The sequence below is a fragment of the Drosophila biarmipes genome, chromosome X (genome assembly GCF_025231255.1).
Source record: "Drosophila biarmipes strain raj3 chromosome X, RU_DBia_V1.1, whole genome shotgun sequence".
In the NCBI taxonomy this organism is placed as follows: Eukaryota; Metazoa; Arthropoda; class Insecta; order Diptera; family Drosophilidae; genus Drosophila; species Drosophila biarmipes.
In genome coordinates, this window is record NC_066611.1 from 10,408,281 (window position 1) to 10,432,500 (window position 24,220).

General features: G+C 37.8%; 2 protein-coding genes across 11 annotated transcripts in view; one reads left to right on the plus strand and one right to left on the minus strand.

The window, feature by feature from the left end:
* The window catches only part of LOC108023946 (broad-complex core protein), a 156,483-nt gene extending 149,880 nt beyond the window's left edge, over positions 1-6,603 (minus strand). For 5 of the 9 annotated variants that reach the window (XR_007763248.1, XR_007763249.1, XM_050884738.1 and 2 more), the window contains exons 1-2: positions 4,386-4,634; positions 1,448-2,312 (exon numbers count right to left, since the gene is read on the minus strand). The gene's annotated coding sequence lies outside the window, so the exon portion shown is untranslated. Of the gene's footprint in view, positions 1-1,447; positions 2,313-2,413; positions 2,554-2,594; positions 2,691-4,385; positions 4,635-6,567 lie in introns of those variants that run through there. The other 4 variants (XM_050884740.1, XM_050884742.1, XM_050884739.1 and 1 more) reach the window with 4 other exon arrangements.
* Positions 6,604-14,215: 7,612 nt separating this feature from the next.
* On the plus strand, positions 14,216-17,221 carry LOC108024028 (ubiquitin-conjugating enzyme E2 N). 2 transcript variants are annotated; one of them, XM_017093796.2, is made up of 2 exons: positions 14,216-14,453; positions 16,333-17,221. In XM_017093796.2, the coding sequence occupies exon 2, from the start codon at positions 16,404-16,406 to the stop codon at positions 16,857-16,859; it is 456 nt and encodes a 151-aa protein (XP_016949285.1). In that variant the 5' UTR covers positions 14,216-14,453; positions 16,333-16,403; the 3' UTR covers positions 16,860-17,221. The 2 variants fall into 2 exon arrangements, with proteins under 2 accessions (XP_016949285.1, XP_016949284.1); XM_017093795.3 differs by having other exon boundaries at positions 14,218-14,387.
* Positions 17,222-24,220: the final 6,999 nt, after the last annotated feature.

Sequence of the window (24,220 nt, forward strand, 5' to 3'; positions counted from 1 at the left end):
ACTAAAAATTAAAACAGCAAATACATACTATTATTCGATTAATGCCAATATTCACTCAAGAGTATTTTTGAAAAGAATGAATATAAATGAATATAATAATTATTTACCTCCACTTACCAATGCTTGATTGAACTAGTTTTCTATTCTTAACATAAGGTCTGAGGTTTTAAGCTTATTCCTCAATTTTTTAATAAGAAGCAAGCTTAATAGATCTGTCCACCTTCCTGATATCTTCCATAAAATAATCACGATTAGCTAAGCTAAAAAAAATAGGGGGAGATGGCGCCTCTGGTGGCGCCGGAAGTTCGAGAAACTTTTTCTTCCCGGTTCTATTTGCCGGCGACTTCTACTTCTGCAACTGACCCAGCACTTAGTTAACGCTTTTCTTTTTGCCAACTTATTGATTGGCTTATTCTCCACCTTTTTTTCTGTCGATTTGGGCATTTTGTAGTTTTTTTGCCCTTTGTTGTGGCCCAGAAAGTGCATTTCCATTTTACATATTTGATAACATTCAGCAAATTTCTCTAAAAGCGCATCCGGTTCAAACGGGAAGTGCTACAGTCATCGCCGAAAGAGAGCTTGATAACAATAAAATGGAAAGGGCGGCGAAATATAGAAAAACTGTTTCGTGGATTACGATATTAAAGCGCACATTCCTTATATTTTTTTAGGGCTTAAGACATTTTGAATTAAGTGAAACTAACATTGGTTTCAACATTTTTTTGCAGACAACTCATATTTTAAGCCGTTAATTTTCCGCCTAAAATTTTACTCCTGATAAAAATGTATAAAAAGGTATATTTAAATAATTTGTATTTATAGTTCTTATTTATTAAAAATACTATATTACTTCTAGGTAATGAAGCTAAAAAATGAGTTTTTTGTTTCTTAAAAATAACAACTTTTATATTTATTTTTTACTAAATTATTTATGTTCTCTTGCTCTGTTTTCTAGTGCTCTATAAGAAAAAGATATCTTAAATAAAAAATATCTTTTTTTTGCATTTCAATATTAAAAACTTGTATATTTTATTTTTATATTAAATTACTTATGGTTACCCATGATATTTTCAGAGCTTTTTAAGGAAAAGCCTTTTTAAATATGTCATGAAAATATATAAAAATGTGGTTTGTTGGTTTTTAACACACAATTTTTAATATTACTTTTTAGTTACTCAGATTTGCAATTTTTCTGAAACCTCCTAATCGTTAGCCCGGAATATTTGGCCAAACACGTTTCGCCTAACACTTTCCTTTCCGCTCACTTCACACTTTTGCCCAAACCGTTTATGGCCAAATCCGCACCGAAACGATAAATAAACCAACTTAACACTTTTGTTATCAAGTAGCACTTTGTGTCCGATTTTTGGCCCACGCCGAGAACCGCACTTGATCAGTAATATCGAGCAGAAGTGCGGGTAAATGGTCAAAAACATGGCAAACTCACCATAAACGCCAAACACCGCAGTTTCAAAACGTTGTTCTCGTTCTTGTTGTTGGTGTGGTTGTTGTTGCTGTGGTTGTTGTAGTTGTTGGTGTTGTTTTGGATGAATTTCTTGTGGTTGTTATTGCACTTGCTGTTTGCATTGAATTAAATTTGACTTTTTTTTTGTTTATTTCCACTTTCCTTTTGTTGTTGTTGCTGTTGTTGCGGTTCGCACAAAATTTTCACTTGGAAAAAATTGTTGTAATTTTGTTGAAATAAAAATAAGGTGCAAAATAGGAGAAGTTTCCTTTAACACAACCTTAGAGCATGTTTTTACGTGGCTTGCGTTTCGATTTGAATGAAATATTGTATGTTTCTCGACGATGGACAAAAAAACTCAAAAGGGGGAGGGGTGGTCTTTCACTTTAGACTTTTGATCTTTTCGAAAAATGCTCCAAGTCCAAAAAGTTGTTGTAAGTTTTTCTAAAGTTTTTCGCTTCTGCTTGTTGTTGTTGTTGTTGTTGTTGTTGTTCACACACACACACGTGGAAAGCCGCCTGGAGTTGTTGTTGTTGTTGCATTTGGTGGTTGTGGTTGTTGCTGCTGCTGGTGTTGTTGCTGTTGTTCTTGCTCTTGTTGTTGCTGTTGCTTCTGCTGCTGTAGTTGTTGCCTCTGTAGTGGGTGTAGTTGTTGTGGTTGTTGCATTGTTGAAATACAAAAAAATTACGCTTAAGGATTTGCTTGCTTCTCTTGTTGTTGTGGCTGTTGTTGTTGTTGACTTTTTTAAAAACTTTTCGCTGTTATTTCTCTTTTTTTTATTTTGCAATATTTTGTTATTTTATAATAATATATTTATAAAACATTTTTGTTATGTTTGAGTTTATGCCTGGGAAGAATACAAGAAACTTGTGTTAGAACCGACGCAGGGCACTTGAAAAAAAATCCAAAAAAAAAAAACGTGGAGGTGAGGAAAGGCAATGAAGAAACCTATGGCTCAAAAGTTTCGTTTTTCAGACGCGCGCGTGTATGGGTTTAGAAAAAAAAGGAGAAAATTGAAAAAATATTTCCAACTAATAAACCCAAGCTATGGGAATATTTCTGCTATGATTATTATTATTATTTAGCTGTGGCTCCTGGCCGCGGCCAACGAAAACAAACACGAACGAACGTATGAAAGTGTCTGCAAGAACTGCAATCGCATCGCGTGTGAAATCTCTGCGAAAGTCCAAAGCCGACAGAGCCGGAGACCCAAAAGCCTGGCGAAAAGCCCAAAAACACCCAAAGAGCACTGGCGTCGGCAGCGCGGCGGCGGCGCTGCGGCTGCGATGCTTCGGTTCGCCGAGTGGTTCCCCTTTGTCTGGGCCCTGCATCGGTGTGTGTGCGTGTGTGCTAAGAGCGCCGCACGCGCTTCGCAAAAGAGCAGCGTCGCCAGAAACGCAGCGCAGCCGAGCCGAGCAGAAGTGCAGTGCTCGTCGGCGCCTCGAGTCACGTTTGCTCTTTCACTCAATCGCAGAAAGTGCAAGCTCTCTTCGGCGCGCTCTCTTCGCAGTGGACAACGCGGCGTATGCGTAATCTAGCAAATGCAACATATCATTCAGAGACACACTCACACACACACACTCCGTCTGCCATATGTTTCGCCTTTCTTTTGAGGCTTTCCTTTGGCTAAGAAAAGGTTCAAAAAATTCTAAGTCTAATTTAGTTATTTATACTAGTCCTTACTCTACATGTTGACATAATTTTGTCATTTTCTTATCTTTAAATTTCTTTCAAAAATATTTATTTATTTCTGTTTCCACCACTTTTATTTTCAAACTTTATTCAAACATAAATAAGAAACGTATATTTTACAACAAAAATCTTCTTGGTATTTGAAAAATTAAATCTTTATAATTTTGAAATAGAAATATCCCTAAATTTTACTATAAAACTTTAAATTTACACATTTGCAAATGTAAATACTTTTATTTTACCTAAAACACAAGAAATCATTACCTATTTTTCATTTATGTTTATTAATAGTTTTTTAAAAACTAAAATCAAGCAAAATTTAAAGAAATTGTAAAACAAAAATGAATGATTTTCTCTTATTGAAAATAAACAAAAACTCTCGTAAAATAATCAATTTTTTAATATATTTAACAATTTTGAATTGAAAATGAAATTTAAGTAATTTTTTTAAACATATTTTGTTATTATTTTTGAGAGATGCATCACGCTCAACTTGCATTTTAATGCAACTTCATTTCAGCTCAAAAGAATTGCAGCAACAGCCCTGCGAAAATCCGTCGGCAACTTCTAAACTGGCTTTGAAACTGTCTTTAGTTTCCTTTCCCACGTTCGCTTTGAAAGAAATCTCACACATATTTTGAAACAAAGAAATCCTCAAAACTTTCTTAAGGGCTTTTACCCAACACTGCTAAGGTCTGTACTTTTACAACACTGTTCAAGAATCGTTTTTAAACACTAAAAATTAACTATTTGCAAAAAACCTCTAAAATGATCATGATATCAGAATTTTGCAAGATGGTTTTGGTGATATTTCGCGTTAGATTTTTTAAATGATCCCTAGAACACCCAAAATCACAAAAATTCCCTCTTTGAGAACGAAATCTTCTGTCCTCTGATTAACACTGCCCAGTGATCCTTAGAAAGCACTTAAGACAAAAATCCTTTAGGCTATTCAAGTGAATTTTTAAATAATACATATAGTTATTTTTCCGGTTTCATAGCACACTTTTTCGTAAACACTTTTCCGGCAAACTGCTCTCTTGTGGAAAATTGAAAAATTGTTAGGGCTGCTGGCACTTGCGGTATTTTCCTTTTGATACAAAAAAAAATATGGTAAGCACTGGAAAAAAATAAGTTTTTACGCGGCGCGAAGAGAGATTTTTAACAGGGATATTTTACGGGGAAATTTCAGGGGGGAGATTTTCGAAAATGAATTTTTTGAAATTACTTTCGACGCAGGAAAGGAGAATGAATGATGTTTTCGAATGGTGTTTCTGGTGTTTCGGGTGTTTCGGGTGTCTGGGGTGTTGCGTTGTTGTGGTGTTGCCGCTGTCGGTGTTGCAGGTTGTTGTTGCCTCGCGTTGCAGGTTGTGGGTGTTGCTTGTGGTGTTCGGTGTTCGGTGTGTGTTTGGTTGGCCGAGACAGAGAGAGAGCTGTAGCTGTTCTTCCGCGGACTGCGTACGTGCGCGACAACGTGCGGATCTGTTATGATTCAATACGTTTTCGATACGTTTCGTTTACGTTGCCGGACCGCCGATGACGACAACGGCGGCGGGCGGCAGCGCAGCAGCAGCAGCAGCAGCGCCAGCGGCAGCGGCACACTCACATGCCCGCTTTCGCACACTCACACACACACAGCAGCACACACCAGCACACACCCGCACACACTCGCTCACACACTCAACGGCACACACACGCTCGCACACAGAATGCAAAAAGAACGCAAAAAGGCCGAGGAAGCGGCCGCAACTCCACTCGACTCGCGAGTGAAAACTCCGCCAGAAGAGCGGCAGGCCGAGTAAGAGTGTGACTGCGAAAAACGCATTGCATGTGTGCGCGCCGCGCTGCCGGCGGCGACCGCGGCGTCGGCAGCGGCCGCAGCCACTCTTGCAGTTCGCGAAACTCTCTCGCTCGGCCCTCGGAGCAGCGACTTCGCGGCCCGAAGAGAGCGGGCCAGAACGCTGGCCAAGATTGAGTGGAATCCGCCGCGAGTATTTCAAGATCAATGTGAGTCGCTGGATTTTCCAGGATGTGTTTTTAGGGTTTTTTTTGGGTCTCCGAAAGTGGCCATTCAAAATCTTGCAGAAAATGATTTTTTAGAATTTTTTAAAGACAAAATTCATAATTTTAGTTCCCAGGACTGTTTTTGGGGATCATTTGCAGGACTTTTTGAAAAGTAGGTAGTGGATTTTTAAGATTTTTTAAACTCCTTCTAAAAATTTCTTGTTAATATTCTGTATTAGACAAAATTATAATCAAATATTAAGAGCTCTGTTTTAAGTTTTACCAAATATTTTAAAAAATATTAAAATATGTATTAAAAAATGTTTTGAAAATGTATAACTCAGAAAATATATCAATATCAGAAATTCTAATTATAGTTTTTCTATTATTTCCTAACCGAACTTTCTGAAGAACTATTTCTTTAGAACTTTCCAGAATTTTAGAAAATATTTTTAATATTTTTTTTTTAAATCAATAATTAATTTAGTCTCATAAAACTATAATTTTTATAAAATGAAAAATTTTTTTTTGATTTTTTTAGGAGCTTAAAATAATATTTGACTTTAAAAAACATTTGTAAATAAATTTTATAACTGGAAAATAAATCCATTATACGTTGCATATTAATTTTTTGTAATTTAATCTTTAGCTCTATAAAATAATTTTGAACTGCAAAGTGCATAATAAATAAACTTTTTATTAATGAAAAAAATCTTTGTATACCAGGAAGTAATTTACGATTCATATAAAAAACCAAAATTTATTTGAACATTTTAAAAATAAAAATATATAAAATATTTATTAAAAAACGAACCATTTGAAAATTCCTAAATAAATTGCAGATTTCCATTTCAATAAAATGATCGACAACGCCATTTTTATAAGCTTTTCAGAGGGCTTTAATAAGATTTTTGCAACAAAAAAGGAAATCTACAATTTATGTGCACAACTGGCTTTTATTCGGCTGTAAGAATTTAAGCCAGATAAGAACTACGTTCCGTTGGCAATTTAAAACTGTTTAATTACACAATTGCATGAAAAAATCGCTTTTAAACACATTTCACGAGCTATTTTCTAGCAATATTTGCAATGAAAAATATTAGAAAAATTCGAAAAAAAAATTGCACACTTTTTGTGGGCGAAAGAGAGAGCAGAGTGAGCGCGGGGGGAGGGGGGAATAGAGAGTTTTGCGTGGATGATCGCACTAAAAATTTCGCAATGATTTTCCGCTGCTTCCTCTGCAGCCTCAGGCACTCAAAAAAAAAAGGTGGGCCAAAGGCAAGACCGATTTTCGGGGTGATTTCAGGTATTTTTGCAGCTAATTTTTTTTAAATTTTCCAGGGCGAACTTCAGCGTTTTCGCGAACTTTTTGCGATTTTCAGCGACTTTCAGCGCTCTGCACTCACACACCAAGCGACGAGGAGCAAACGATACAGCCGAATGAACGGACCAACTGGCGACTGCGGCGCCAACAACGACAACAACGCGGCGGCGACGGCGGCGGCGACGCCGGCAGAGCGCTCCAAACAAAAGCAAACAAAATGAGAAAAAAACGTTCGCAAAAAAGGAGCACAAAAATTGGCAACCAAGAAACTACACACACACACACACACACACACGCACGCACACCCATGCGAGCTGCATTGGTCAGAGCTTCGCCGGCAGCGGGAGAGAGAGAGAGAGAGTGAGCGAGGGAGAGGTGGCCAGAGAGAGATCGCGAATTTGTGCGAATTTCAGATGTTGCCCGCAACATGTTGCCAGGGCCTTGAATTCTTCGCTTTGCAAATTCTCTTTTGTTGCGAATTTCTTTTTTGCCGCTTTTTGCCCTTGCCTTTATCAGCTCCCGCACACCAGTACACCTGCGGCGCGCTCTCTCTCCGCCTCTCCCTGGCGAGAGATCCGCTTCACTTTTTTGCCTAGAATTCGCACACATGGAGGCAGAAAAATTGGCGAAAAAAATACATAAATTAAGTGAGCAGAAGCGCGGGGGGAAGAAGCAGCAGCAGAAGATAACTCGGCAAGCTTTGAGTTTGCAAAAAAGAAATGGAAATAGAAAGAACACAAAAAAGAATTGAGTGGCCGAAAGTTGATTCGCAAATTTTTGCGCGCTTTTTTGGGGAAATAGTCGGCTCTGCGCTGCCGAGTGATTAATCGCATTCTCCTCTCCGATCGCACTTGCAGCCAGGCAGCCACAGAACACTGCTAGAAAAGAGGGGGCAGCTTTTCAGAAGATCACTGAATTAGAAAGCTGAGGAAAAAAACCTCAAGTCTAACAGACAATTCATCTTTAATCAACAAGAGTAAAAAATATTTGCATTTAATTTTAAAAATCTTAATATTTAATATTTTTATAAATGAAATAATTACTATTTATACAAATTAAAAAATATTTTTATAAAATTTTACAAAATTAATGAACAAAAAATTTAAAAAAACCTACAATCCTTATATTTAAATGTTATAAAAATATTTAATGGTTTAAAAATATTTATGCTCAATATAAATATTTGTATACATTTTAACAAATATTTAAATTTATTTTTAATAAAGTAAATATTTTTATACAATATATTACAAATATTTATAAAATCTAAACAATAATTTACAAATCTAAACAATAGAGTTATACATATTTTAATAAAATTGTACAGTTGGGAAATTTATTAATTATTACAAATATACAAATTCTAGTTTAATTGACATTCTAAAAAACAACAAATTTATTTTGAAAAACGTTGCATTTAAAAAATGTTGCTTCTTTTTTTCTAAAAAAAATATTGTTAATTTATGTGACATTTTTTTTTTTAACAAATATTATTTATATTTTTTGATTTTAGAACAGTACACATTTGTTTATTGTTTATTTTCTTTTTTTTATTTCTATATTGTTTTTTTATTTTATTTCCGTCTTGCTTTTATTATTTAAGTTCTAGATTGGTTTTCACAAATTCCGTAACTGTTTTTATTGTTTATTTTTAATAAAAATATTTTGTATTTAATTTAGGATTTAATTTCTACATTGTTTTTATATTTACATTTTAATATTGCTTCTAGTATTTAATACCTAGATTGTGTTAATATATTACTTCTAGTTTCTATTTATTACTTATTTTCTAGACAGTTTTTTTAGTATTTAATATCTAGGCCTTAAAAATGGTTTTCGTTGCCTTTGCATTTTAAGATACAGTTTTAACAGCACTGTGATCGCGCACAGTTTGGGCTTCCTTGCAACCCCTAATGATCTTCGACTGCCAAACTGTAGGGCAGACTTGAGGCAGCAATAAAAACTGCCCCAAAAGTAGCTTGTTGCCAGAACCACCCCCACACTTTTTGCCCTGCCTTGCTTTTTTATTTTGCACTTTTATCGTTGCTTTTGTTTTTATTTGCAAATTCGTTGTTTGCTCAATAAAATCGAAAATGCGACGACTCTCGGGCGAAAAAAACGCATTGCCGAGTGGGTGGTGCGGGGGGTGGCGCCGGGCGCGGGCGCTGGGCGGTGGGCGGCGGGGGAGGGCTTTTCCAGGACCTTTCTGTCTGCACGCAGTCGCCACACAAACGCACACAGACAGCGGAACGTGGAGAGAAGCACTCAAATAAACTGGTGCCAGACATTGAATCCAAAAAAGGGAAAAAACCCCCAAAAAAAAAATGATGAAAAAATACACAAAAAAGCGACAACAACTCAGCCTATGTTGCACCACCGAAAAACAAAAAAAAATAAATAGAAGCAAAACAAACGGCCCACAGGACGCAATTTTCCACCCACACAAACAGGACTCGTCCTTTGCGTCCTCTTCGTTCGTCCTCGGCTGCCTCGTCTTCTGCTTTCTCCTCCTTTCTCCGCCCTTCCCCGCCTCTCTCCGCCCCTCTCCCCAGCGAGCTGCCACATCTTCTTCTTGATATTTTTTGTGTCTGCTTCTTTTTTGTTGGCCCTGCGTTGCCAGGGGTTTCCTTTGTTCCCGCGCCCGCCCCCCGGCCTCCCACCTCGGCAACACCCCCAGCCGAAGCCACCCGCCCCCCAGAAAACATCCACTCTAAGCCAAGTCTGTTGCACTCACAAACGACGACGAGCACGACCCCAAACAAAAACAGCAACAGAAGCAACAAGAAGGCGCTCTGCCGCGACATCGAATTATTTGATACCCTCACGGTTTTCCAGGCGGTTTGAAAACTCCTTTCTAACGGACACATAAGTAGGCTACAAAATGTTTTGCATGGCAAATCATTGCATACCCCTGGGCGCTTTTACTTTCAAGGGAGGGAGTTCTTGGGGGGGAAGGTTTCTGAAATAGAGCAGAAGAAATCACAGAAGTCTCCCAGGAGATTTGAAATCTCCTTAATAAAGAAGCCCATAAGTAGGCTATAAAATAGTGTGTTTGACAAATCGTTGCATATTCTTTGGCGCTTAAAGCTTACTTAAGCTTAAATGTTTACAGAAGAGGTTTCTTAAAAATATGTGAAAAAAGAAAGGGATATTTCTATAAAAATCTAAAAAAAATTTGTTATAAAATATTGAAGAATAGAGTTACGCAGATATTTGAAAAACTTTCTTTTTAAAAAAGTAATTTTTTGGTATTGATTCCTGTGTAAATAATTAGTATAATCTATATTTTAATTTATTTATATTTTAACGTAATTAAAAATATGAATTTCTTTCTCTTTGATGGACACTTGTAAATACAACACCAAAAACAACAGCAGCAAAGCCTAATGGACACTTTCGCCTCGAAATTTCCTTGTTTTTTTTATTTTTGCGTGCGTCCTTTCACCCGCCCCCTTCCGCCCCTTTCGCCCACCCCCGCCCCTCGCTCCGCTGCCCTTCGACAGCAACAACACAAACAACAAACAAAACAGAGTAAGAAAAAGTGAAAAGAAAGCAAAAATAAAGCGGCGATTCTTTTTGTTTGTGTTTTTGTCCTTTTTGTTTTGCTCGTTTTGTTCGTTGCGTTTTTGGGCTCAAGAGAGAGAGAGGGCTTTTCCCTCTCGTATTCACTGTGTTCCAAGCTCTTTTGCTCTCTCTTGAGATGCATTTGCACTGCAGGCGCCAAAGAGACGGATTCTGATTGGAGATGTTGCCAAAGTTTTCCTTTGGCAACATGCTTCGGGGACAAATGTTGCTGGTCTTGGTTCTCAAGAAAACCTCAAAAAAAACGAGGAAAATCAAGGAAAGTTTTGAAGAAAAAGGAGGAAAAATATGGTGCTAATTACGAAACAATACAGAGATTTATTTCCGCCACCGGAAGTGCTGTCAAAGTTTGCCGTTTTGAATAAATTGCCCTCTAACTTTTCAATTTGTTGTTGTTTTTGTATATTGTATTAATTTTTACAAACTTATTCATTTAAAATTTTTTTTAAATTTGTTTTTATTTTTTTAACTAATTTAACTATATTTTTAAAGCATTTTTAAAAGAAAACATTGTTTTATTTTAAGAAATTGTTGTGAAAAAAAAACCCTTTAAAGCTTTGTTAATTTCATTTAATTTGAAAATAAGCCACTTTTATGCTACTTTCAAGCATATTCTCAAGTCCACAATAATTTAAATATTTTGGAGCAATGATTTTACAAAGTAAGCTACTTTAAAACAGGTTATTAAGTGTCTCTTGTTACTTGCCCCTTACCCACGAGTGAGGGTCACAGAAACAAGGACCAAACGGCCATGGAAAATGTGTAACTCACCCCTGGACTTACAGGGCAAGGAAACCCCTGGAAAACTGCGCCATGTTTTTGTAACTATGGCAGGACACTGTCGGCCATTAAAATCGAAAATAGGTAAATATTAGTGGCAGTGAAGAGGTATTAAAATCGTAAGTGATACCTACTTAAAACCAAATGTGTTCCCTGCAGCGATTTCATATTGGTTTTTAATAATATGAACGTATTTCTCTTTGCTTTCTTCCCTTAAATACCAAAAAAAGAATTTTTTTTTTATTTTGTAGTGATTGGGTTCGAATTTGTACTGATGTACTTAAGAATTCATATCTATCTTTTTCAGTGATGCTTTCACATATAAATATTATTAGTTCTTTACTTAAATTTTCTTATAACAAAAAAAATTATCTTTACACAAAATATAAAATAATATAAATATTTCCGGTTGGAATTTGTATTGATGTATGTATAATGTTCATTAATACTTTTTCCAACTGACATTCTGTGTTTCCGTTTTTAAATTATCTTATTCAAAAATTGTTTTATATATAATATTTATACAAGTTTTAAAGTTTCAAGTTTTTATTTAATACATTTTGTAAGCTGATTAAAAAATAAGTTTTTTATATATAACCTAACCTTTTTTTAATAAAATTTCTATAAAATAACTTAAATGGATAAAAAAAAATTTTTTCTAACCTTCTCTTAATTTTATTTAATTTTTATAAAATATTTATGGAGTGTATGAAAATAAAAACCTTTTGTATTGTTTTATTTTAATTAACTTTAATTATAAAAAATATAATCTCCTGTACGTAAAATGAAAAAGAATTTGAATTCCTTATTTCCCTTCCTTACTTAATTATTTTTCATTCATTCATTCGCATTTATTTTTAAGCTTTATTTTTTTTTAATATTTACCGATAAATGTAAAATTTTTTCCCCTAATTTTAAGATGAGTTTGAAGCCATTTTTTCTCTAAAAATACTGTAAAGACTTAACATTTTTTTAAGCAAGAATCTAAAACTTTCTTCCTCTCTCTCCCCCCCTCCTTCCACCCCCTCTACCGATCAGCTGCAGCGGTAAAAACTTGGCCATAAGCAGACGCAAAACTAAGGGAAGGCAACAAAAAAAAAGCAGGCACTAAAAACATCTGCAACTCAAGAGCGAATAAAGGTCGCCACCCCCACCCGCGCCCGCTCTCTCCGCCCTCTCGCACTCCGCCCCTCTGGCCCCCTTCCACCGCCCACACTGCGTGTGAGAAAGCAGCGCAGTTGCAGCAGCAAGGCAGAGAGGCAGGTTGCTCGCTCTCGCTCTCGCTTGTGGGCTGGACTACGGGCGCTGTTGTTGTTTTGGCCAGCCTAAAAACGAAGATCGCACGTGTGTGTGTGTGTGTCTGTGTGTAATGCATATGGCTGACGTGCTGTTGTGTTGTTGCCCTTTTTGCAGTTGTTCTTGTTGTTGCTGTTTGTTTTTATCTCACACTCTCGCACACACACACACTGCAGGCGGCCTATGCAATCGAGCGAGTACGAATGATAAATATCATGTGTGTGTGCGAGCGAGAGGTCGTTGCTGCTTCTTTCTGTTATTTTAGTTTTCTGCCTTCTGCCTTGTGGTTTTTGTTGTTGCTCTCTTCGCCTTCTTGTGCGTCCATTGGGCATTGCATTCACTGTGTGGGTGAGAGTGCATGTGGGCCCGCGTGTGTGTGCGTGTTTGGACAGCCTCTCTTTTTAAAAACGCATAAATGTTGATTACACCAAATTGACAATTTGCCGTTGTTGTTGGCCCTCTCTCTTTGGGGCGAAGTCTGATTGGAGCTGTTCGCGGGGTCTTATTGGAATCGTCGATTCTAACTAAAAAACTAACTTTTTTGAGGATTTTAAAACTGTTTATTGTTTAACTGTAATTTACTCTTCAAATATTTAAAATCATTAAATTAAAAAAGCTATCCCATCATAATATTTAAAAGCGTTGAGGCATTCTATTTTTTAGATTTTTTTTAAGATTATTTAACTATATTTTATTCTTGAAATATTGAAAATCATTAATTTAAAAAATGTATGGCCTATCATAATATTTAACAGCCTTGTTATTAAATGTTATGAAAATTTATTTTTGTTTTTCGGGTTTTGTTATAGGAATATTTTTGTGTGTAGACTTAAACACCGGAGTACAAATTCAAAGATAATAAAAAAAAATAAATATCAAATAAATTATACTAATTATAAATAATAAATAAAATACTACAATAAATAAATATTACAATAAATTAATACTACAATAATAAAATACTACAATTTGGTTTTATTTAAAAAATTCATAAAACACTTAAAATATGTTCTATATATAAAAATACTATTTTCATATAACATTAGGATGTTACAAAACGAAGAAAAAAAACTTTATTTCAAGAGTATCAAGACTGACTCAACTTTCAATTATTTTAAGCACCAACTTTCGTTGAGAGCTTTTTTAAGAAATGTAAAAAAAAAATTTCAATGTATCTATAAATTTTACATTATTTAATATGCAAATTTTACATATTGTATATATATTTATCTGTGGATACAGATATTATTTGTATTATTATTTATCATACATTATTTGTATTTTTTTCCTTTAAAAATTTGACTTTCTAATTAATGAATATTAAAAAACTCAACGTAGCTATTAGTTCTACTTTGATTAGGGGACAATGATGTAATCTACTTTCAACAAACATATGGCATGATAAATTTACTAAAATATAAATAAATTTATAAATAAATTTACTAAAATATGCTGAAACATATTTAATAATATAACATTAATACATATTTTAAAGTTATTTTGTTACATTTTTTATTAGTATTACCTTATGTATAAATAAATTCATAAATTGAGCGAAAAAAAACGTTCTGCCCCTTTTCAACAGACCTACGAGTTTTTTGGCTTTTATTTTAATTTCATTTAACATTTAATTATAAGAACTAAAATTAAAGAAACCAAAAAATATAAAAACCAACAACATTTTTATCCAATTGGATTTTTTGCGCCAAATTTAAAGTCAAGCGTGGCCGAAGAAAAAAGCTAAGTGCTACAGAACCGAGGGCTGCAGCGTGCCGAGCAGCTGATTGCCATGGAATTCGGGCACATTTGACAGCCGCAAGGCGCTAGAGTTGTCATCGTCGATTTGTGCTTACTAGGAAGCAGAATAAAACAGCCCGGCAAAGGAAAAAAGAAAGCCAGAAAGCATAAGAGAAAATACCAAGAAGGCCGGCAAAACTGTTAGCCAAGTGAAAAACAGCTATTTAGGCCGCGAGAAGAGTGACTAAAAGGGGGTGCGAGCAGCGCGGGCGGCCTGGCAACCCTGCTTTCTGACATTGCCGCTCACACGCACGCCACACCAACGCACGCGGGCCACACACACGCGCACGCACACCAGCGCAGCGGCTACATTTTTTTTCGAGTGTGTTCGACATTCATAATTTTCGTGGTGGAGCTGCCAGAAAAAGGCGAGAAATTAGCAATTTGCCAGCGCAAAATCGGCCCGACTGCAGTGCAAACTCAACGATAGCTTGGCGACGCACCGCTGTGAGTTCGTGTCCACCCAAAAGTTTCCAATTGCAGCCGCAAATCGTTGTTTTCGTCCCGCAAAAAGTATGTAAAGTAAGAAGGCGAGCAGCAGCAACAACAACAACAGGGGCAGGAGCAGCCGAGCAAGAGGAAGAGGCGGCAGATAAAAGTTAAAAGGCGAAGAGGAAGAGCGCAGAATAACCGTAAAAGTTGATCAAGTCCAAGCAAGTGTGTGTGCGTGTGTGTGTGTGTGTGCAAGTGTGAAAAACAATAGTTTTTCCTGGCTTTTCCTCGCCCTTCCCTTTTGTTTAATTGAATTCGCCGAAAATGCGGCGTTTGCTTCTTTCTCTTCGCTCGCCCTCTTTGTCTCGCCCGTCCGCATATTCTCGTCTCGCCTTTGTCTTTTTCGTGCGCGTTGTCTGCCCTCTGTCTGTGTGCGTGCGTGCGTGCCCGTGTGTGAGTGAACTTTCTGCTGGCAAAAAAGGAAAATCTTATTAGCTGCTTTTTTTCCCTAGTTAAACTGCCCACCTTATCGATTTTCCCAGCCTGTACCCCTGCGCTTCCCCGCTTTCCTCGCTGCCGCCCTGCCCCTACGTGCATTTGTCACCCGCAAGGGAAATCAATAAATTTAACACAACAAAAGCCGCACACTCGAAAAAACTGGTGCTGCGTTGCTCTGATGATTTCTCCCTCTGTCTTTCGCCCGGCGAACACTTCTGGAAGCTTCGAGAGTTTCGTTTGTGGGCTTTTGTGTCGCTCGCCTTCGTCGAGTTCATTTCTCTGTGTGTCTAGGAAGTGTAAACAGTCAAAGGAGCCGCAAGGTCACGCTGAAGGGGTGGCCAAAGTGGGTGGGCCGCCTTGCCTGCACACAAAGAAAGCCACTGTAAAAAATAACTTTGTAGGTCTATTGTTGTGTTTGAATAGGGCTTAACTGGAAAAAGATTGCAGATAAAGGAGACGATATAGAGTTATCAGTCTTGAAAATATCAAAAATCTCTGGACCTAGTAGAGATAGAGTCGTCATTTTTGGGATCCGGCCGCCTTTGGGCACCTTCTTACTTACGAGAGTTTAGCAGAGAAAAGGTTGGATATGATGGAGAAGATATGGAGTAATCAGTCTTGAAAAATCGAAAATCTCAGGATCTAGTAAAGATAGAGTCATCATTTTTGGGATGCAGACTTCTTTTGAGTCCCTTCTTATAATACTACAGTTTTTTGTTTTTTTTTTTGTAATTTTTTTTTTTTTTAAGATCTTGAAAGACATTTATCTAAAAATGGCTTATGTGTCACCAGTAATTTTGCCAAATCGTGTAGAAATAATGTTCTTACTAAAGTATGTATAATACAAGGGTTTATTTAAAATAAGAAAAAATATTTCTAGAAACTAAGCCACCAAAAAATGAGGTTTTTCAAATTAAAGTCTGTAATATACATTATTTTAAATACATTCTAAAATACATTGTAGTCCCCTTTAGTCTCTATTGTAGTAGTTGCAAGTTATGTCTATATCACTGTATCAGGAAGACATCTTTGTGGCAGGCAAAATTCTGCAGCCAAACTTTCTTGGGGAAAGTGAAAGCCACGTATCAAACCGAAATCCACCCAACTGCCCAACCCCGCACACAACACACGGCGACCTTGGGCTACGACAAGAATATTTATGTTGATAACAGAATTATTTACCCAAAGAAGCTATGTTAAAAGGGTGTTTTCAATTATTTTATACATACAATTTTAGCTAAACATCTAATTCAAATATAAATAAAATCCCAAATAATTTTATTTACACTGCCTGAATAATATCCAACTAAAACATATCTTTGAAAACGAGTGACCTTAGCATTTTCCTTAAGCCCAGTGCCAGAATAGAATTCTCTGACAACAGAAAAACTACTTCACCAGTCAACTAATAATAATCCAGTATTCTGATCTTGCTTCTCCTGATCTACTCCTCCATCTGCAGCCCGACGAGAAGCCCTAGACATAATCCACGTCCCCAGATCATCCCAGAGGAGAAGAGTTAGCAGCTGAAAGATGTCGAGCCTGCCACGTCGCATCATCAAGGAGACGCAGCGCCTGATGCAGGAGCCCGTGCCCGGGATCAACGCCATTCCCGACGAGAACAACGCACGCTACTTTCATGTGATCGTCACCGGGCCCAACGACTCGCCCTTCGAGGGCGGCGTCTTCAAGCTGGAGCTCTTCCTGCCGGAGGACTACCCCATGTCGGCGCCCAAGGTGCGCTTCATCACCAAGATCTATCATCCGAACATCGATCGCCTGGGGCGCATCTGCCTGGACGTGCTGAAGGACAAGTGGAGCCCGGCCCTGCAGATCCGCACCATCTTGCTGTCCATCCAGGCCCTGCTCAGCGCACCCAACCCTGACGATCCGCTGGCCAACGATGTGGCCGAGTTGTGGAAGGTCAACGAGGCGGAGGCCATTCGCAATGCCCGCGAGTGGACCCAGAAGTACGCCGTCGAAGACTGAACGCCCGAGGTCAGGAGGTGGGTCAGGAAGCGGATCCGGCAGTTGTATCGGCGATTTTCCAGAAAGTGGGTGCGCGACCTGGACGGGCGGGTGGGGAAAATGAATACTTTAAAAACAACCAGAAAAACCTAAAGCAAACGAAAGAAGAGAACATAAAACATAAGCGAAAACAATGAAAGATTAAAAACAATTTTTTTTTTCGAACCTTCTGGGGCGGGATGTACCACGTAATATATATATTTTTTTGCAAACAATCGATCGGGGCGATCGGCGAACGGAGGAGAGATAGCGAAAGCATTCATTATGTAAGTCATATACAATACATGTATCCGAAGAAATGATAAAAAGAAAGCAAGCAGTAATTGGTTTTAATCGTTTCTATTGATTTGTTCGACGGGGTCTGGTGTCTATATGCATATAGCCGTATATATTTATATGTGTAACTGAAAAATAACCAACCCATAAGCATTAACCCGCGTAGCATCAGCATCAGATAATAAATCAATTGGAAAGGCAACTGGATGGGATTTTGATTTCGATTTTCGCTTCCTTTTCGATGAAAACTCTGCCTAAAATGTCTGTTCAAAATAGAGAGTTTTGGATTGCTTCATTTTCAATGTCCAATGAATTTCGGATGTGATCGTCAGTTTCGTAGACTTCGATTTTTTTGTTCTTAATTAAGAGAGAGTTCACCATTTTGATTGATACTTGAGCTTTGCCTGGGTTGTGTCAGAGTCCCTTTGATGAGCGATGGATGGTTTTACTCGAAAACAATTTTTTTTAACCAAAACGAAGAAGCCTTTAAGCTATTAGTAATTTTTGAAAAAAATATATAAAAATACGATGAAAAAAGCAAAAAAAAAAAAATAATGAATGCATACACTATATATTTATACAAAACATAAGAAGTAGTGGCTTGATTGCGTAAACATTTTCAAGAGCAGTTCTCAACAAAAATTGTGTACAGTAATTAACCTTTTTCACCCAAATCACTAAAGGATAAACCGAGAAAACAATAGCAACCATAAATCAAAGAATAAGCAAGAATTAAAATCAAGAAATTCAATTCAGTTTTTTTTTAATTTAAATTAATTTTTTCTAAGAAAAAAATAAATAAAAATGAAAAAGTAAAATAAAAATTATAAAAAATAAGTGCATTTGGGTTTTCATTTATACTTAAAAAGTGGACTGGGCAGTAATGGTTGTTGAAGTGAAAAGGTGAGTGGGTTTTGGTTTCAAAAATAGTGATTCTTGTCAAGGAGGTAAAAGAAAAAAATAAATAAAAAAAATATATATGTATATTTTTAACTTATATATTTTAACTTGTTTGTATCCTTCTTTAATTAAATATTTATTTTTGAAGTTTAAAATGTTTTGAAAAAAAGGACTTTATAAAAATTAAGAAAAAGCAAAAAACGCATTGGAATTTATTTTGAACATTATATTTATAATTTATACAAATAATTTTGTTATTAATAAATAATTTAATTAATAATTTATTCAGGAAATTTATAATATTAGTTAAATTTGCATGCGAATTTTTTAATTTATAATCCATTCTGACAATTATTAACCATTAAAACTAAAAATTCATTGATAAATTGTTTTGGGTCCACGTAGTCTTTTTTTGTCACAACAGCAGTTGTCAATCAGTTCGCTTGGGGCTTGAGATTTTCCCCCGTTGGTGGGCCTCCCTGTAAGTCCGGCTTAACCCTTCTATGCCCCCCGTCCACCGGGCAGCCTCGGGTCCAGCGATGGGAAAAACTGCCTTTCGGTTCTCTATTTTCCACGGCTTTGGCCTGCCAGAGTGTGTGTGCTGGCCACTCCCCCCGAAAAAAGCGAGCCAGGACCTTTTCCCGCCTCTGATTGGGCGCTCTTCGCTGGCTGGACGTGCTATATACGTATATATCTGGTTCTGGTGATTTCGAGGCCCCTGACCAACAACACAGTGCAGTCAAATGTCGAACCTAAAGGAATTTTTTCTGGCTTTCATTTTTTCACTCTTTCTTATTTATTATTTGTATTATTTTTTGCTGCCGGTGTTGTGTTCTGCTTTTTTTAGTCGGTGTCGATTTTGTTTTTCCGGTAAATGGGCGGCAGTGGGTGGGCATCGAGCGGCTTTTCCGGGTTGGAGGAAAACGCATATGCAAAATGCGATGCCAGAGTGTCTGTGTACTCGAGGATTTTTATCGGCAGCTTCATTGTGTGCCAGGGACGAGGCGAAGAGGGGGCTAGGGGAAGATTTGGGGGGTGGTCAGGCCATAACTATGGCTATTAATCGTTGCAAGTGGTCCACCTCTCCACCTTTTTTTCAACCATCAAGTGTCCCTCCGTCCCTTTCTAGATGGCACTCCTCTTCCTTCCTAGCCAGCTTTCCAAAGTAACATATTTTTGTTAGCCAAAAAATGTTAAACGAATATTGCTTTCCTAAAAAAGGTAAAACTAAATCTTTTTAAATCTTCAACAAGTTTTTTCTGTTCAAAAAGACTGACCGTCTCTAAGTTTCAACAAAGAACCATGGATCTTACATCATGAAGGCACATGGTCACACACAAAATTTAAAAAATAATTATTTTGAAATTTTCTCAAATTTTTTAAACGAAATGTATTTTCTTTTACGTAAGTTTGTCCATTAATTGATTTTTAAACAAAGAAAATGTATTCAAAATATTTCAAGTTTAAACATTGTTGATAGATTATTAATCATAACTCTTATCAACACACTTTAACTTCCCGAGTAAAAATAAGCCCAAAAATGTCCTATATATTTTACGCATTTGTACTTGAATTCTACGAACTTACTCAGGGCTTATTTAACCTAATTACACCAGTGCTAAGCACCGACTCCTTAACATTCTCCCAGGCTGGTACAGCGTTTTTCCCATTTTTTTTTGGAGTTCTTTCCTGGGTACAGTCCACCCCAAAGGGCCCCGAGTGCACCTTGTGCAGCTCGCCCTCTCGCTCGCACACCGAATGCGCCATTTTTGTTTGAAAGCTAATCGAAAAAGGGCGTACAGCCTAGCTCCGAAAAATACCCGCACTTACACTCGCACACACACACAGCCATGTGCTACGTAATGTAATGCAATGTCCGGAAGTACAGTCAACACCCAAAAAGACCAGCACACACTAAAGCAGAGAGAGATAGAAAGAGACAGAGGGAGTGAGAGGGAGAGGGTACTGCCACTCGCATCGCATTCAGCAAAACATCATCAAAATTGTAAAAATAAACAAAAGCCAACATGCATAAAACCAATTTCCATTAAGGCCAACACACACGACGCACACACACGCACATGCAACTCTGTGTGTGCACTAGTGCTGTCCCTCTCTGCCAGGCTATCTCCCTCTCTTTCTGCCTCCCTTTTTGGTCTGTCCATTGCAGCATTGAACAAAGTTTCGGGCTTAGATGTTTTTTTTTTTATTTTTTGTGTGAGCGTGGGGGGGGGGGATACTGGACTTTGGTCTCTGAGTCTGCCTATGGCCACCGAAAAATCCTCAAAAATAAAGGATAGCCAGGAGGAGGACGAAGGAGCGGGGCTGGTGAGTGAGCTGTATCCTTAATTGATATCGCAGCAAGGAATTTCTGTGCCACCCACTCAGGAATAAAAGGGAAAAATACAAAAAGGAAAGACCCGGCTTCGGACAGGATGAGCTCTGTGTTCCCATGTCCAGTGATGGTGAGTGTTTAGTACCTAACAGCATACCCATTACTTAAGGCTTGATGGCACTGGCTTGATTTTTGACTAACTGGCTGGCTTTATTTAGAAAGGCATGATAAACTTAACACGATTTAATATAAATAAACTCATACATTTTTGTTAAACTGTACGTTACTAATTTTAAGGTGACCATGCCATAAAAAAACCAAATCAAAAATGATGCAAGTGTCATAAACGATTTTCTAACACTTGGTTTTAAAACTTTGTTTTTATATTGAGCTTTAAGAAATGTATTATAAAGAAGGTACAGTTTATGGGTATATAAATCATTTGACAAAAATATAGAGATCGAAGAATCATTTTCTAAGATTTGTTTGGCCTATGTTTAAGAATTATACAAGAAATGTATTAGTAATGAAGTGATTAAAAAAAATTTATAGATCATATAACAAGAGATTATATATTCAGAGGTCTAAAAATAATGTTACTCAATATTTTCCCTATAACATCAATTACGTACCTTGCAAGTGCGAAGGTAAAACAATGGTTGCCTTCACCATCGCTGCCTGTATCTATCTCTTTGGGTTTTAGCCACGAGTGCAGAGCTGGGGTCTTAAACACACACGCATGCGACGGGGGCGGGGGGCTGTGGGGTCGTTTTGGGGGCATTTGGGTGGCAGTGCAAAACGCAACGAGGATACTGCATGCGATAGGTCGGAAATTTTCTGCCGAGCTCGCAATCAACTCTTTGGACTAGGACTAGGAGATATATCCCACCCCCTGTCCACCCCCCCTCAAACCTCTCGTGGCGGCGCACCTGCAGCACGAATGTGCAAGGGGGGCTGATGGGGGAGGTGGGTTGATGGAAAATTCTGAGGGTTGTGTGCAGGACGCAGTAAAATGGCGGCATCCCAGGCCTTTGGGCTTGGCCAAAGTCCATGTGTGCCTGTGTGTGCGTGTATGGAACCCCTAGGAAACCCCCTCTGCCCCAGTCGCCACCCCGCCCCTGTGTCTGTGTGCGTTTCCATTTTGCCATTTGTGCCACCCACAACCAATCCTCCCTTTGTTTTGACTCGCCCTGGTAGGCACCACCCCCTCGGCGGGCCCCCTCGCAGGCCCACCCATGGCCCGAAATGCGAGGCGAAACTGAAGTTCATGCAACTTAGGTCTAGGGATGTCTGCCTCTGCTCGAGTGTGTGTGCTTCGGGTGGGTGTTTTGGTGCGTTGCATGTCTGCCCAGCACACATACCCTCCAAGTACACATAAGGTTGGACAGATAGATAGTTGTACAGTGCGTTCTGTTGAAATAGACTGGGTGAAATGGCCTATGTTAACTTAACTCTAGAGAAGACATGTGATATGATACATTTGGATGCATAGTAATAACGATAATTCTACAAAATACGCCTTTCCTTTTTGCATTTGCTCGCATTTTAGTAATTTCTTCTGATCCTCTGCCGACACACACACAGTACACTTAAATCAGTATAGTTACATGTTCAAGCGAAATTAGATTATCGAATCTGGAAGCATTATAATAACGATAATTTTATAAAAATGATAGCTTTAGAAAAACATTCCATAGCTTTATCACTTTGTTCTTTTGATTTTTCAAACTCTTCCGGCACACACACAGTATACATAGTTTTGTATAATACCATACTCAAGATAGAATAGATTTCTTTTGATCTATTTAAAATAATCATATTGCAGTGTATCCATATTTGCATATCATGAATTTGTGTTGCTGTAAGTTAAAAATTTGTTTACACTTCAATCGACTGACACAACTGTTCCGCACTGTACGCATGTACAACAGTTTGTATTTACGGATATGTGCGCACATAGTCAATGAATAGCCGCAATGCCCTGTCCTGTCCATCTTCTCATGTTCGTTTTCCCTAATGGCAGCCTATGGAAAGTTTTCCGGGAATTAAGTTAACCAAACACACGTGAGTATTTATATAAATATACAAATATCCATTTGCATTTGAACCTCGTGTGCTTGTGTTTTGAATACCATTGGCTAAAAATTAATTAAACCACGAAAGTACTTATTTTAGTTAGAATTTGGTAATGCGGGCATCGTTAGCTGGAAATTAACATAGTTAAATCATAGATAATGTTATATTTTTGATATTTATAACTTTATGCTTTTTTATTTCGCATATAACTACTAACAGCAGAGCTTCCCTAAAAAATATTTACAGTACACTTTTTAAAGCCATTTTATCCGATACTTGCAATTTTATGTATTTTGTACATATATTTATTATTATTCTGTTGGTACTTTACCCAACGCCCCCTTCTTTTTTTTTTCTCACTTTTGGGGATTACTTGACGTTGACGATGACGACGGCCAAAAAAGTGGTCGAGGGCGACCGCCTACGAAACACGCCTATTGTTGCCACCTCCTGCAAACACATGCACATATTGATGCACACACAGACAAAAAACACTCGAATATTTGCTTCGCATGTGGCCCTGGCAACCCTTTCAAAAAGGGACTCTTCGACGGATAGCTGTGTGTGTTGTCACACAGTAGAAAAAACATAGTAATATTGTGTAAGATCATTTGATCTGGGTGAAGGATAGGTTAGGTTAGAATATCGTATAGCAAATAAAAACTGTTGGGCGCCACTTTTAAGTGTTATTTTGATCGTTTAAAGTTGTGGTACTTAGTCGACCGGACACAACATAAGTCTACAATTATAGCTCTGTATTAAATTAAGTAAGTAACAAATGGTTAAATTACCATAATACGAAAAAGTGTTGGGCGGCATTTTTAATAGTTATTACATTTTGGGAACCGTAGTGTCATACTATGAAAACTGTTGGTCGCCATTTTTAATAGTTCTTCGCGTATTTTGTCCGTGTAGGGTTGTGGTATTTGAGTGGGACTGGGAACCCTGTTTTTTTTTGGGCCCGGCCGGACCCAACTTAACCGACAACGACGCTTTGGGCGCATTTCGCTTAACGTTTTTCAAGCAGAAAATCGATAAGTGCGCACGTACAGGAACATATATAGCATATATACCCTCACACAGATATATATATAAATATATATATCTATATGTATATATATGACCACGTATATCCCATTGCACATGGCGTGTACACCATGTGTGTGTGCGAGTGTGTGGGCAACACAACATCATGCGTCGTAGGCCAGAGATGGTTTTCAGTTTTCCCCAACTGCAAATGGATGAGAAACAGTCGAAAGAGAGCGGTTCGGCGGGGAAAGCAGTGAAAGGGGCTGGTCGGACGGTGAGGGAGGAGCCATATAGTGCAGCTGGAAAAATGGGAGGTCGGTGGGTTTTCCTGGTAGTTTGAAATCCCTACGTGCGCTTTGCTGTTTCATCAATTATTTATTTCGGTTTTGTGCCACTGGACACACAGGAGGGTTTGTTGGTTGGGCGATGGGGCAATGGAGCGATGGAGCATTGGGAACATTGGGAATACTAAGGACAAAGCCCAGAACGGAGCCAGGGTTGCCACCCTCGAAAGTTGTGCGCTACGTACAAACAACATTTACCATATTGTTTACTCGACTGTTTCCATCAAATATTCAGAGATCAATTGAGGCGGAATATGCTTCAGTTTCCTACATTATTTACCAGGCTCGCAGGCCGCTTGAAAGCCGTTCAATAATTGCTTTTACCTGGTCATAAGAACTGTTCTGCTAACTATTTTATTTCA

What these genes read in the sequence shown, in the direction of transcription:
- LOC108024028 (XM_017093796.2), top strand. Translation starts at nt 16,404, where the DNA reads ATGTCGAGCCTGCCACGTCGCATCATCAAGGAGACGCAGCGCCTGATG.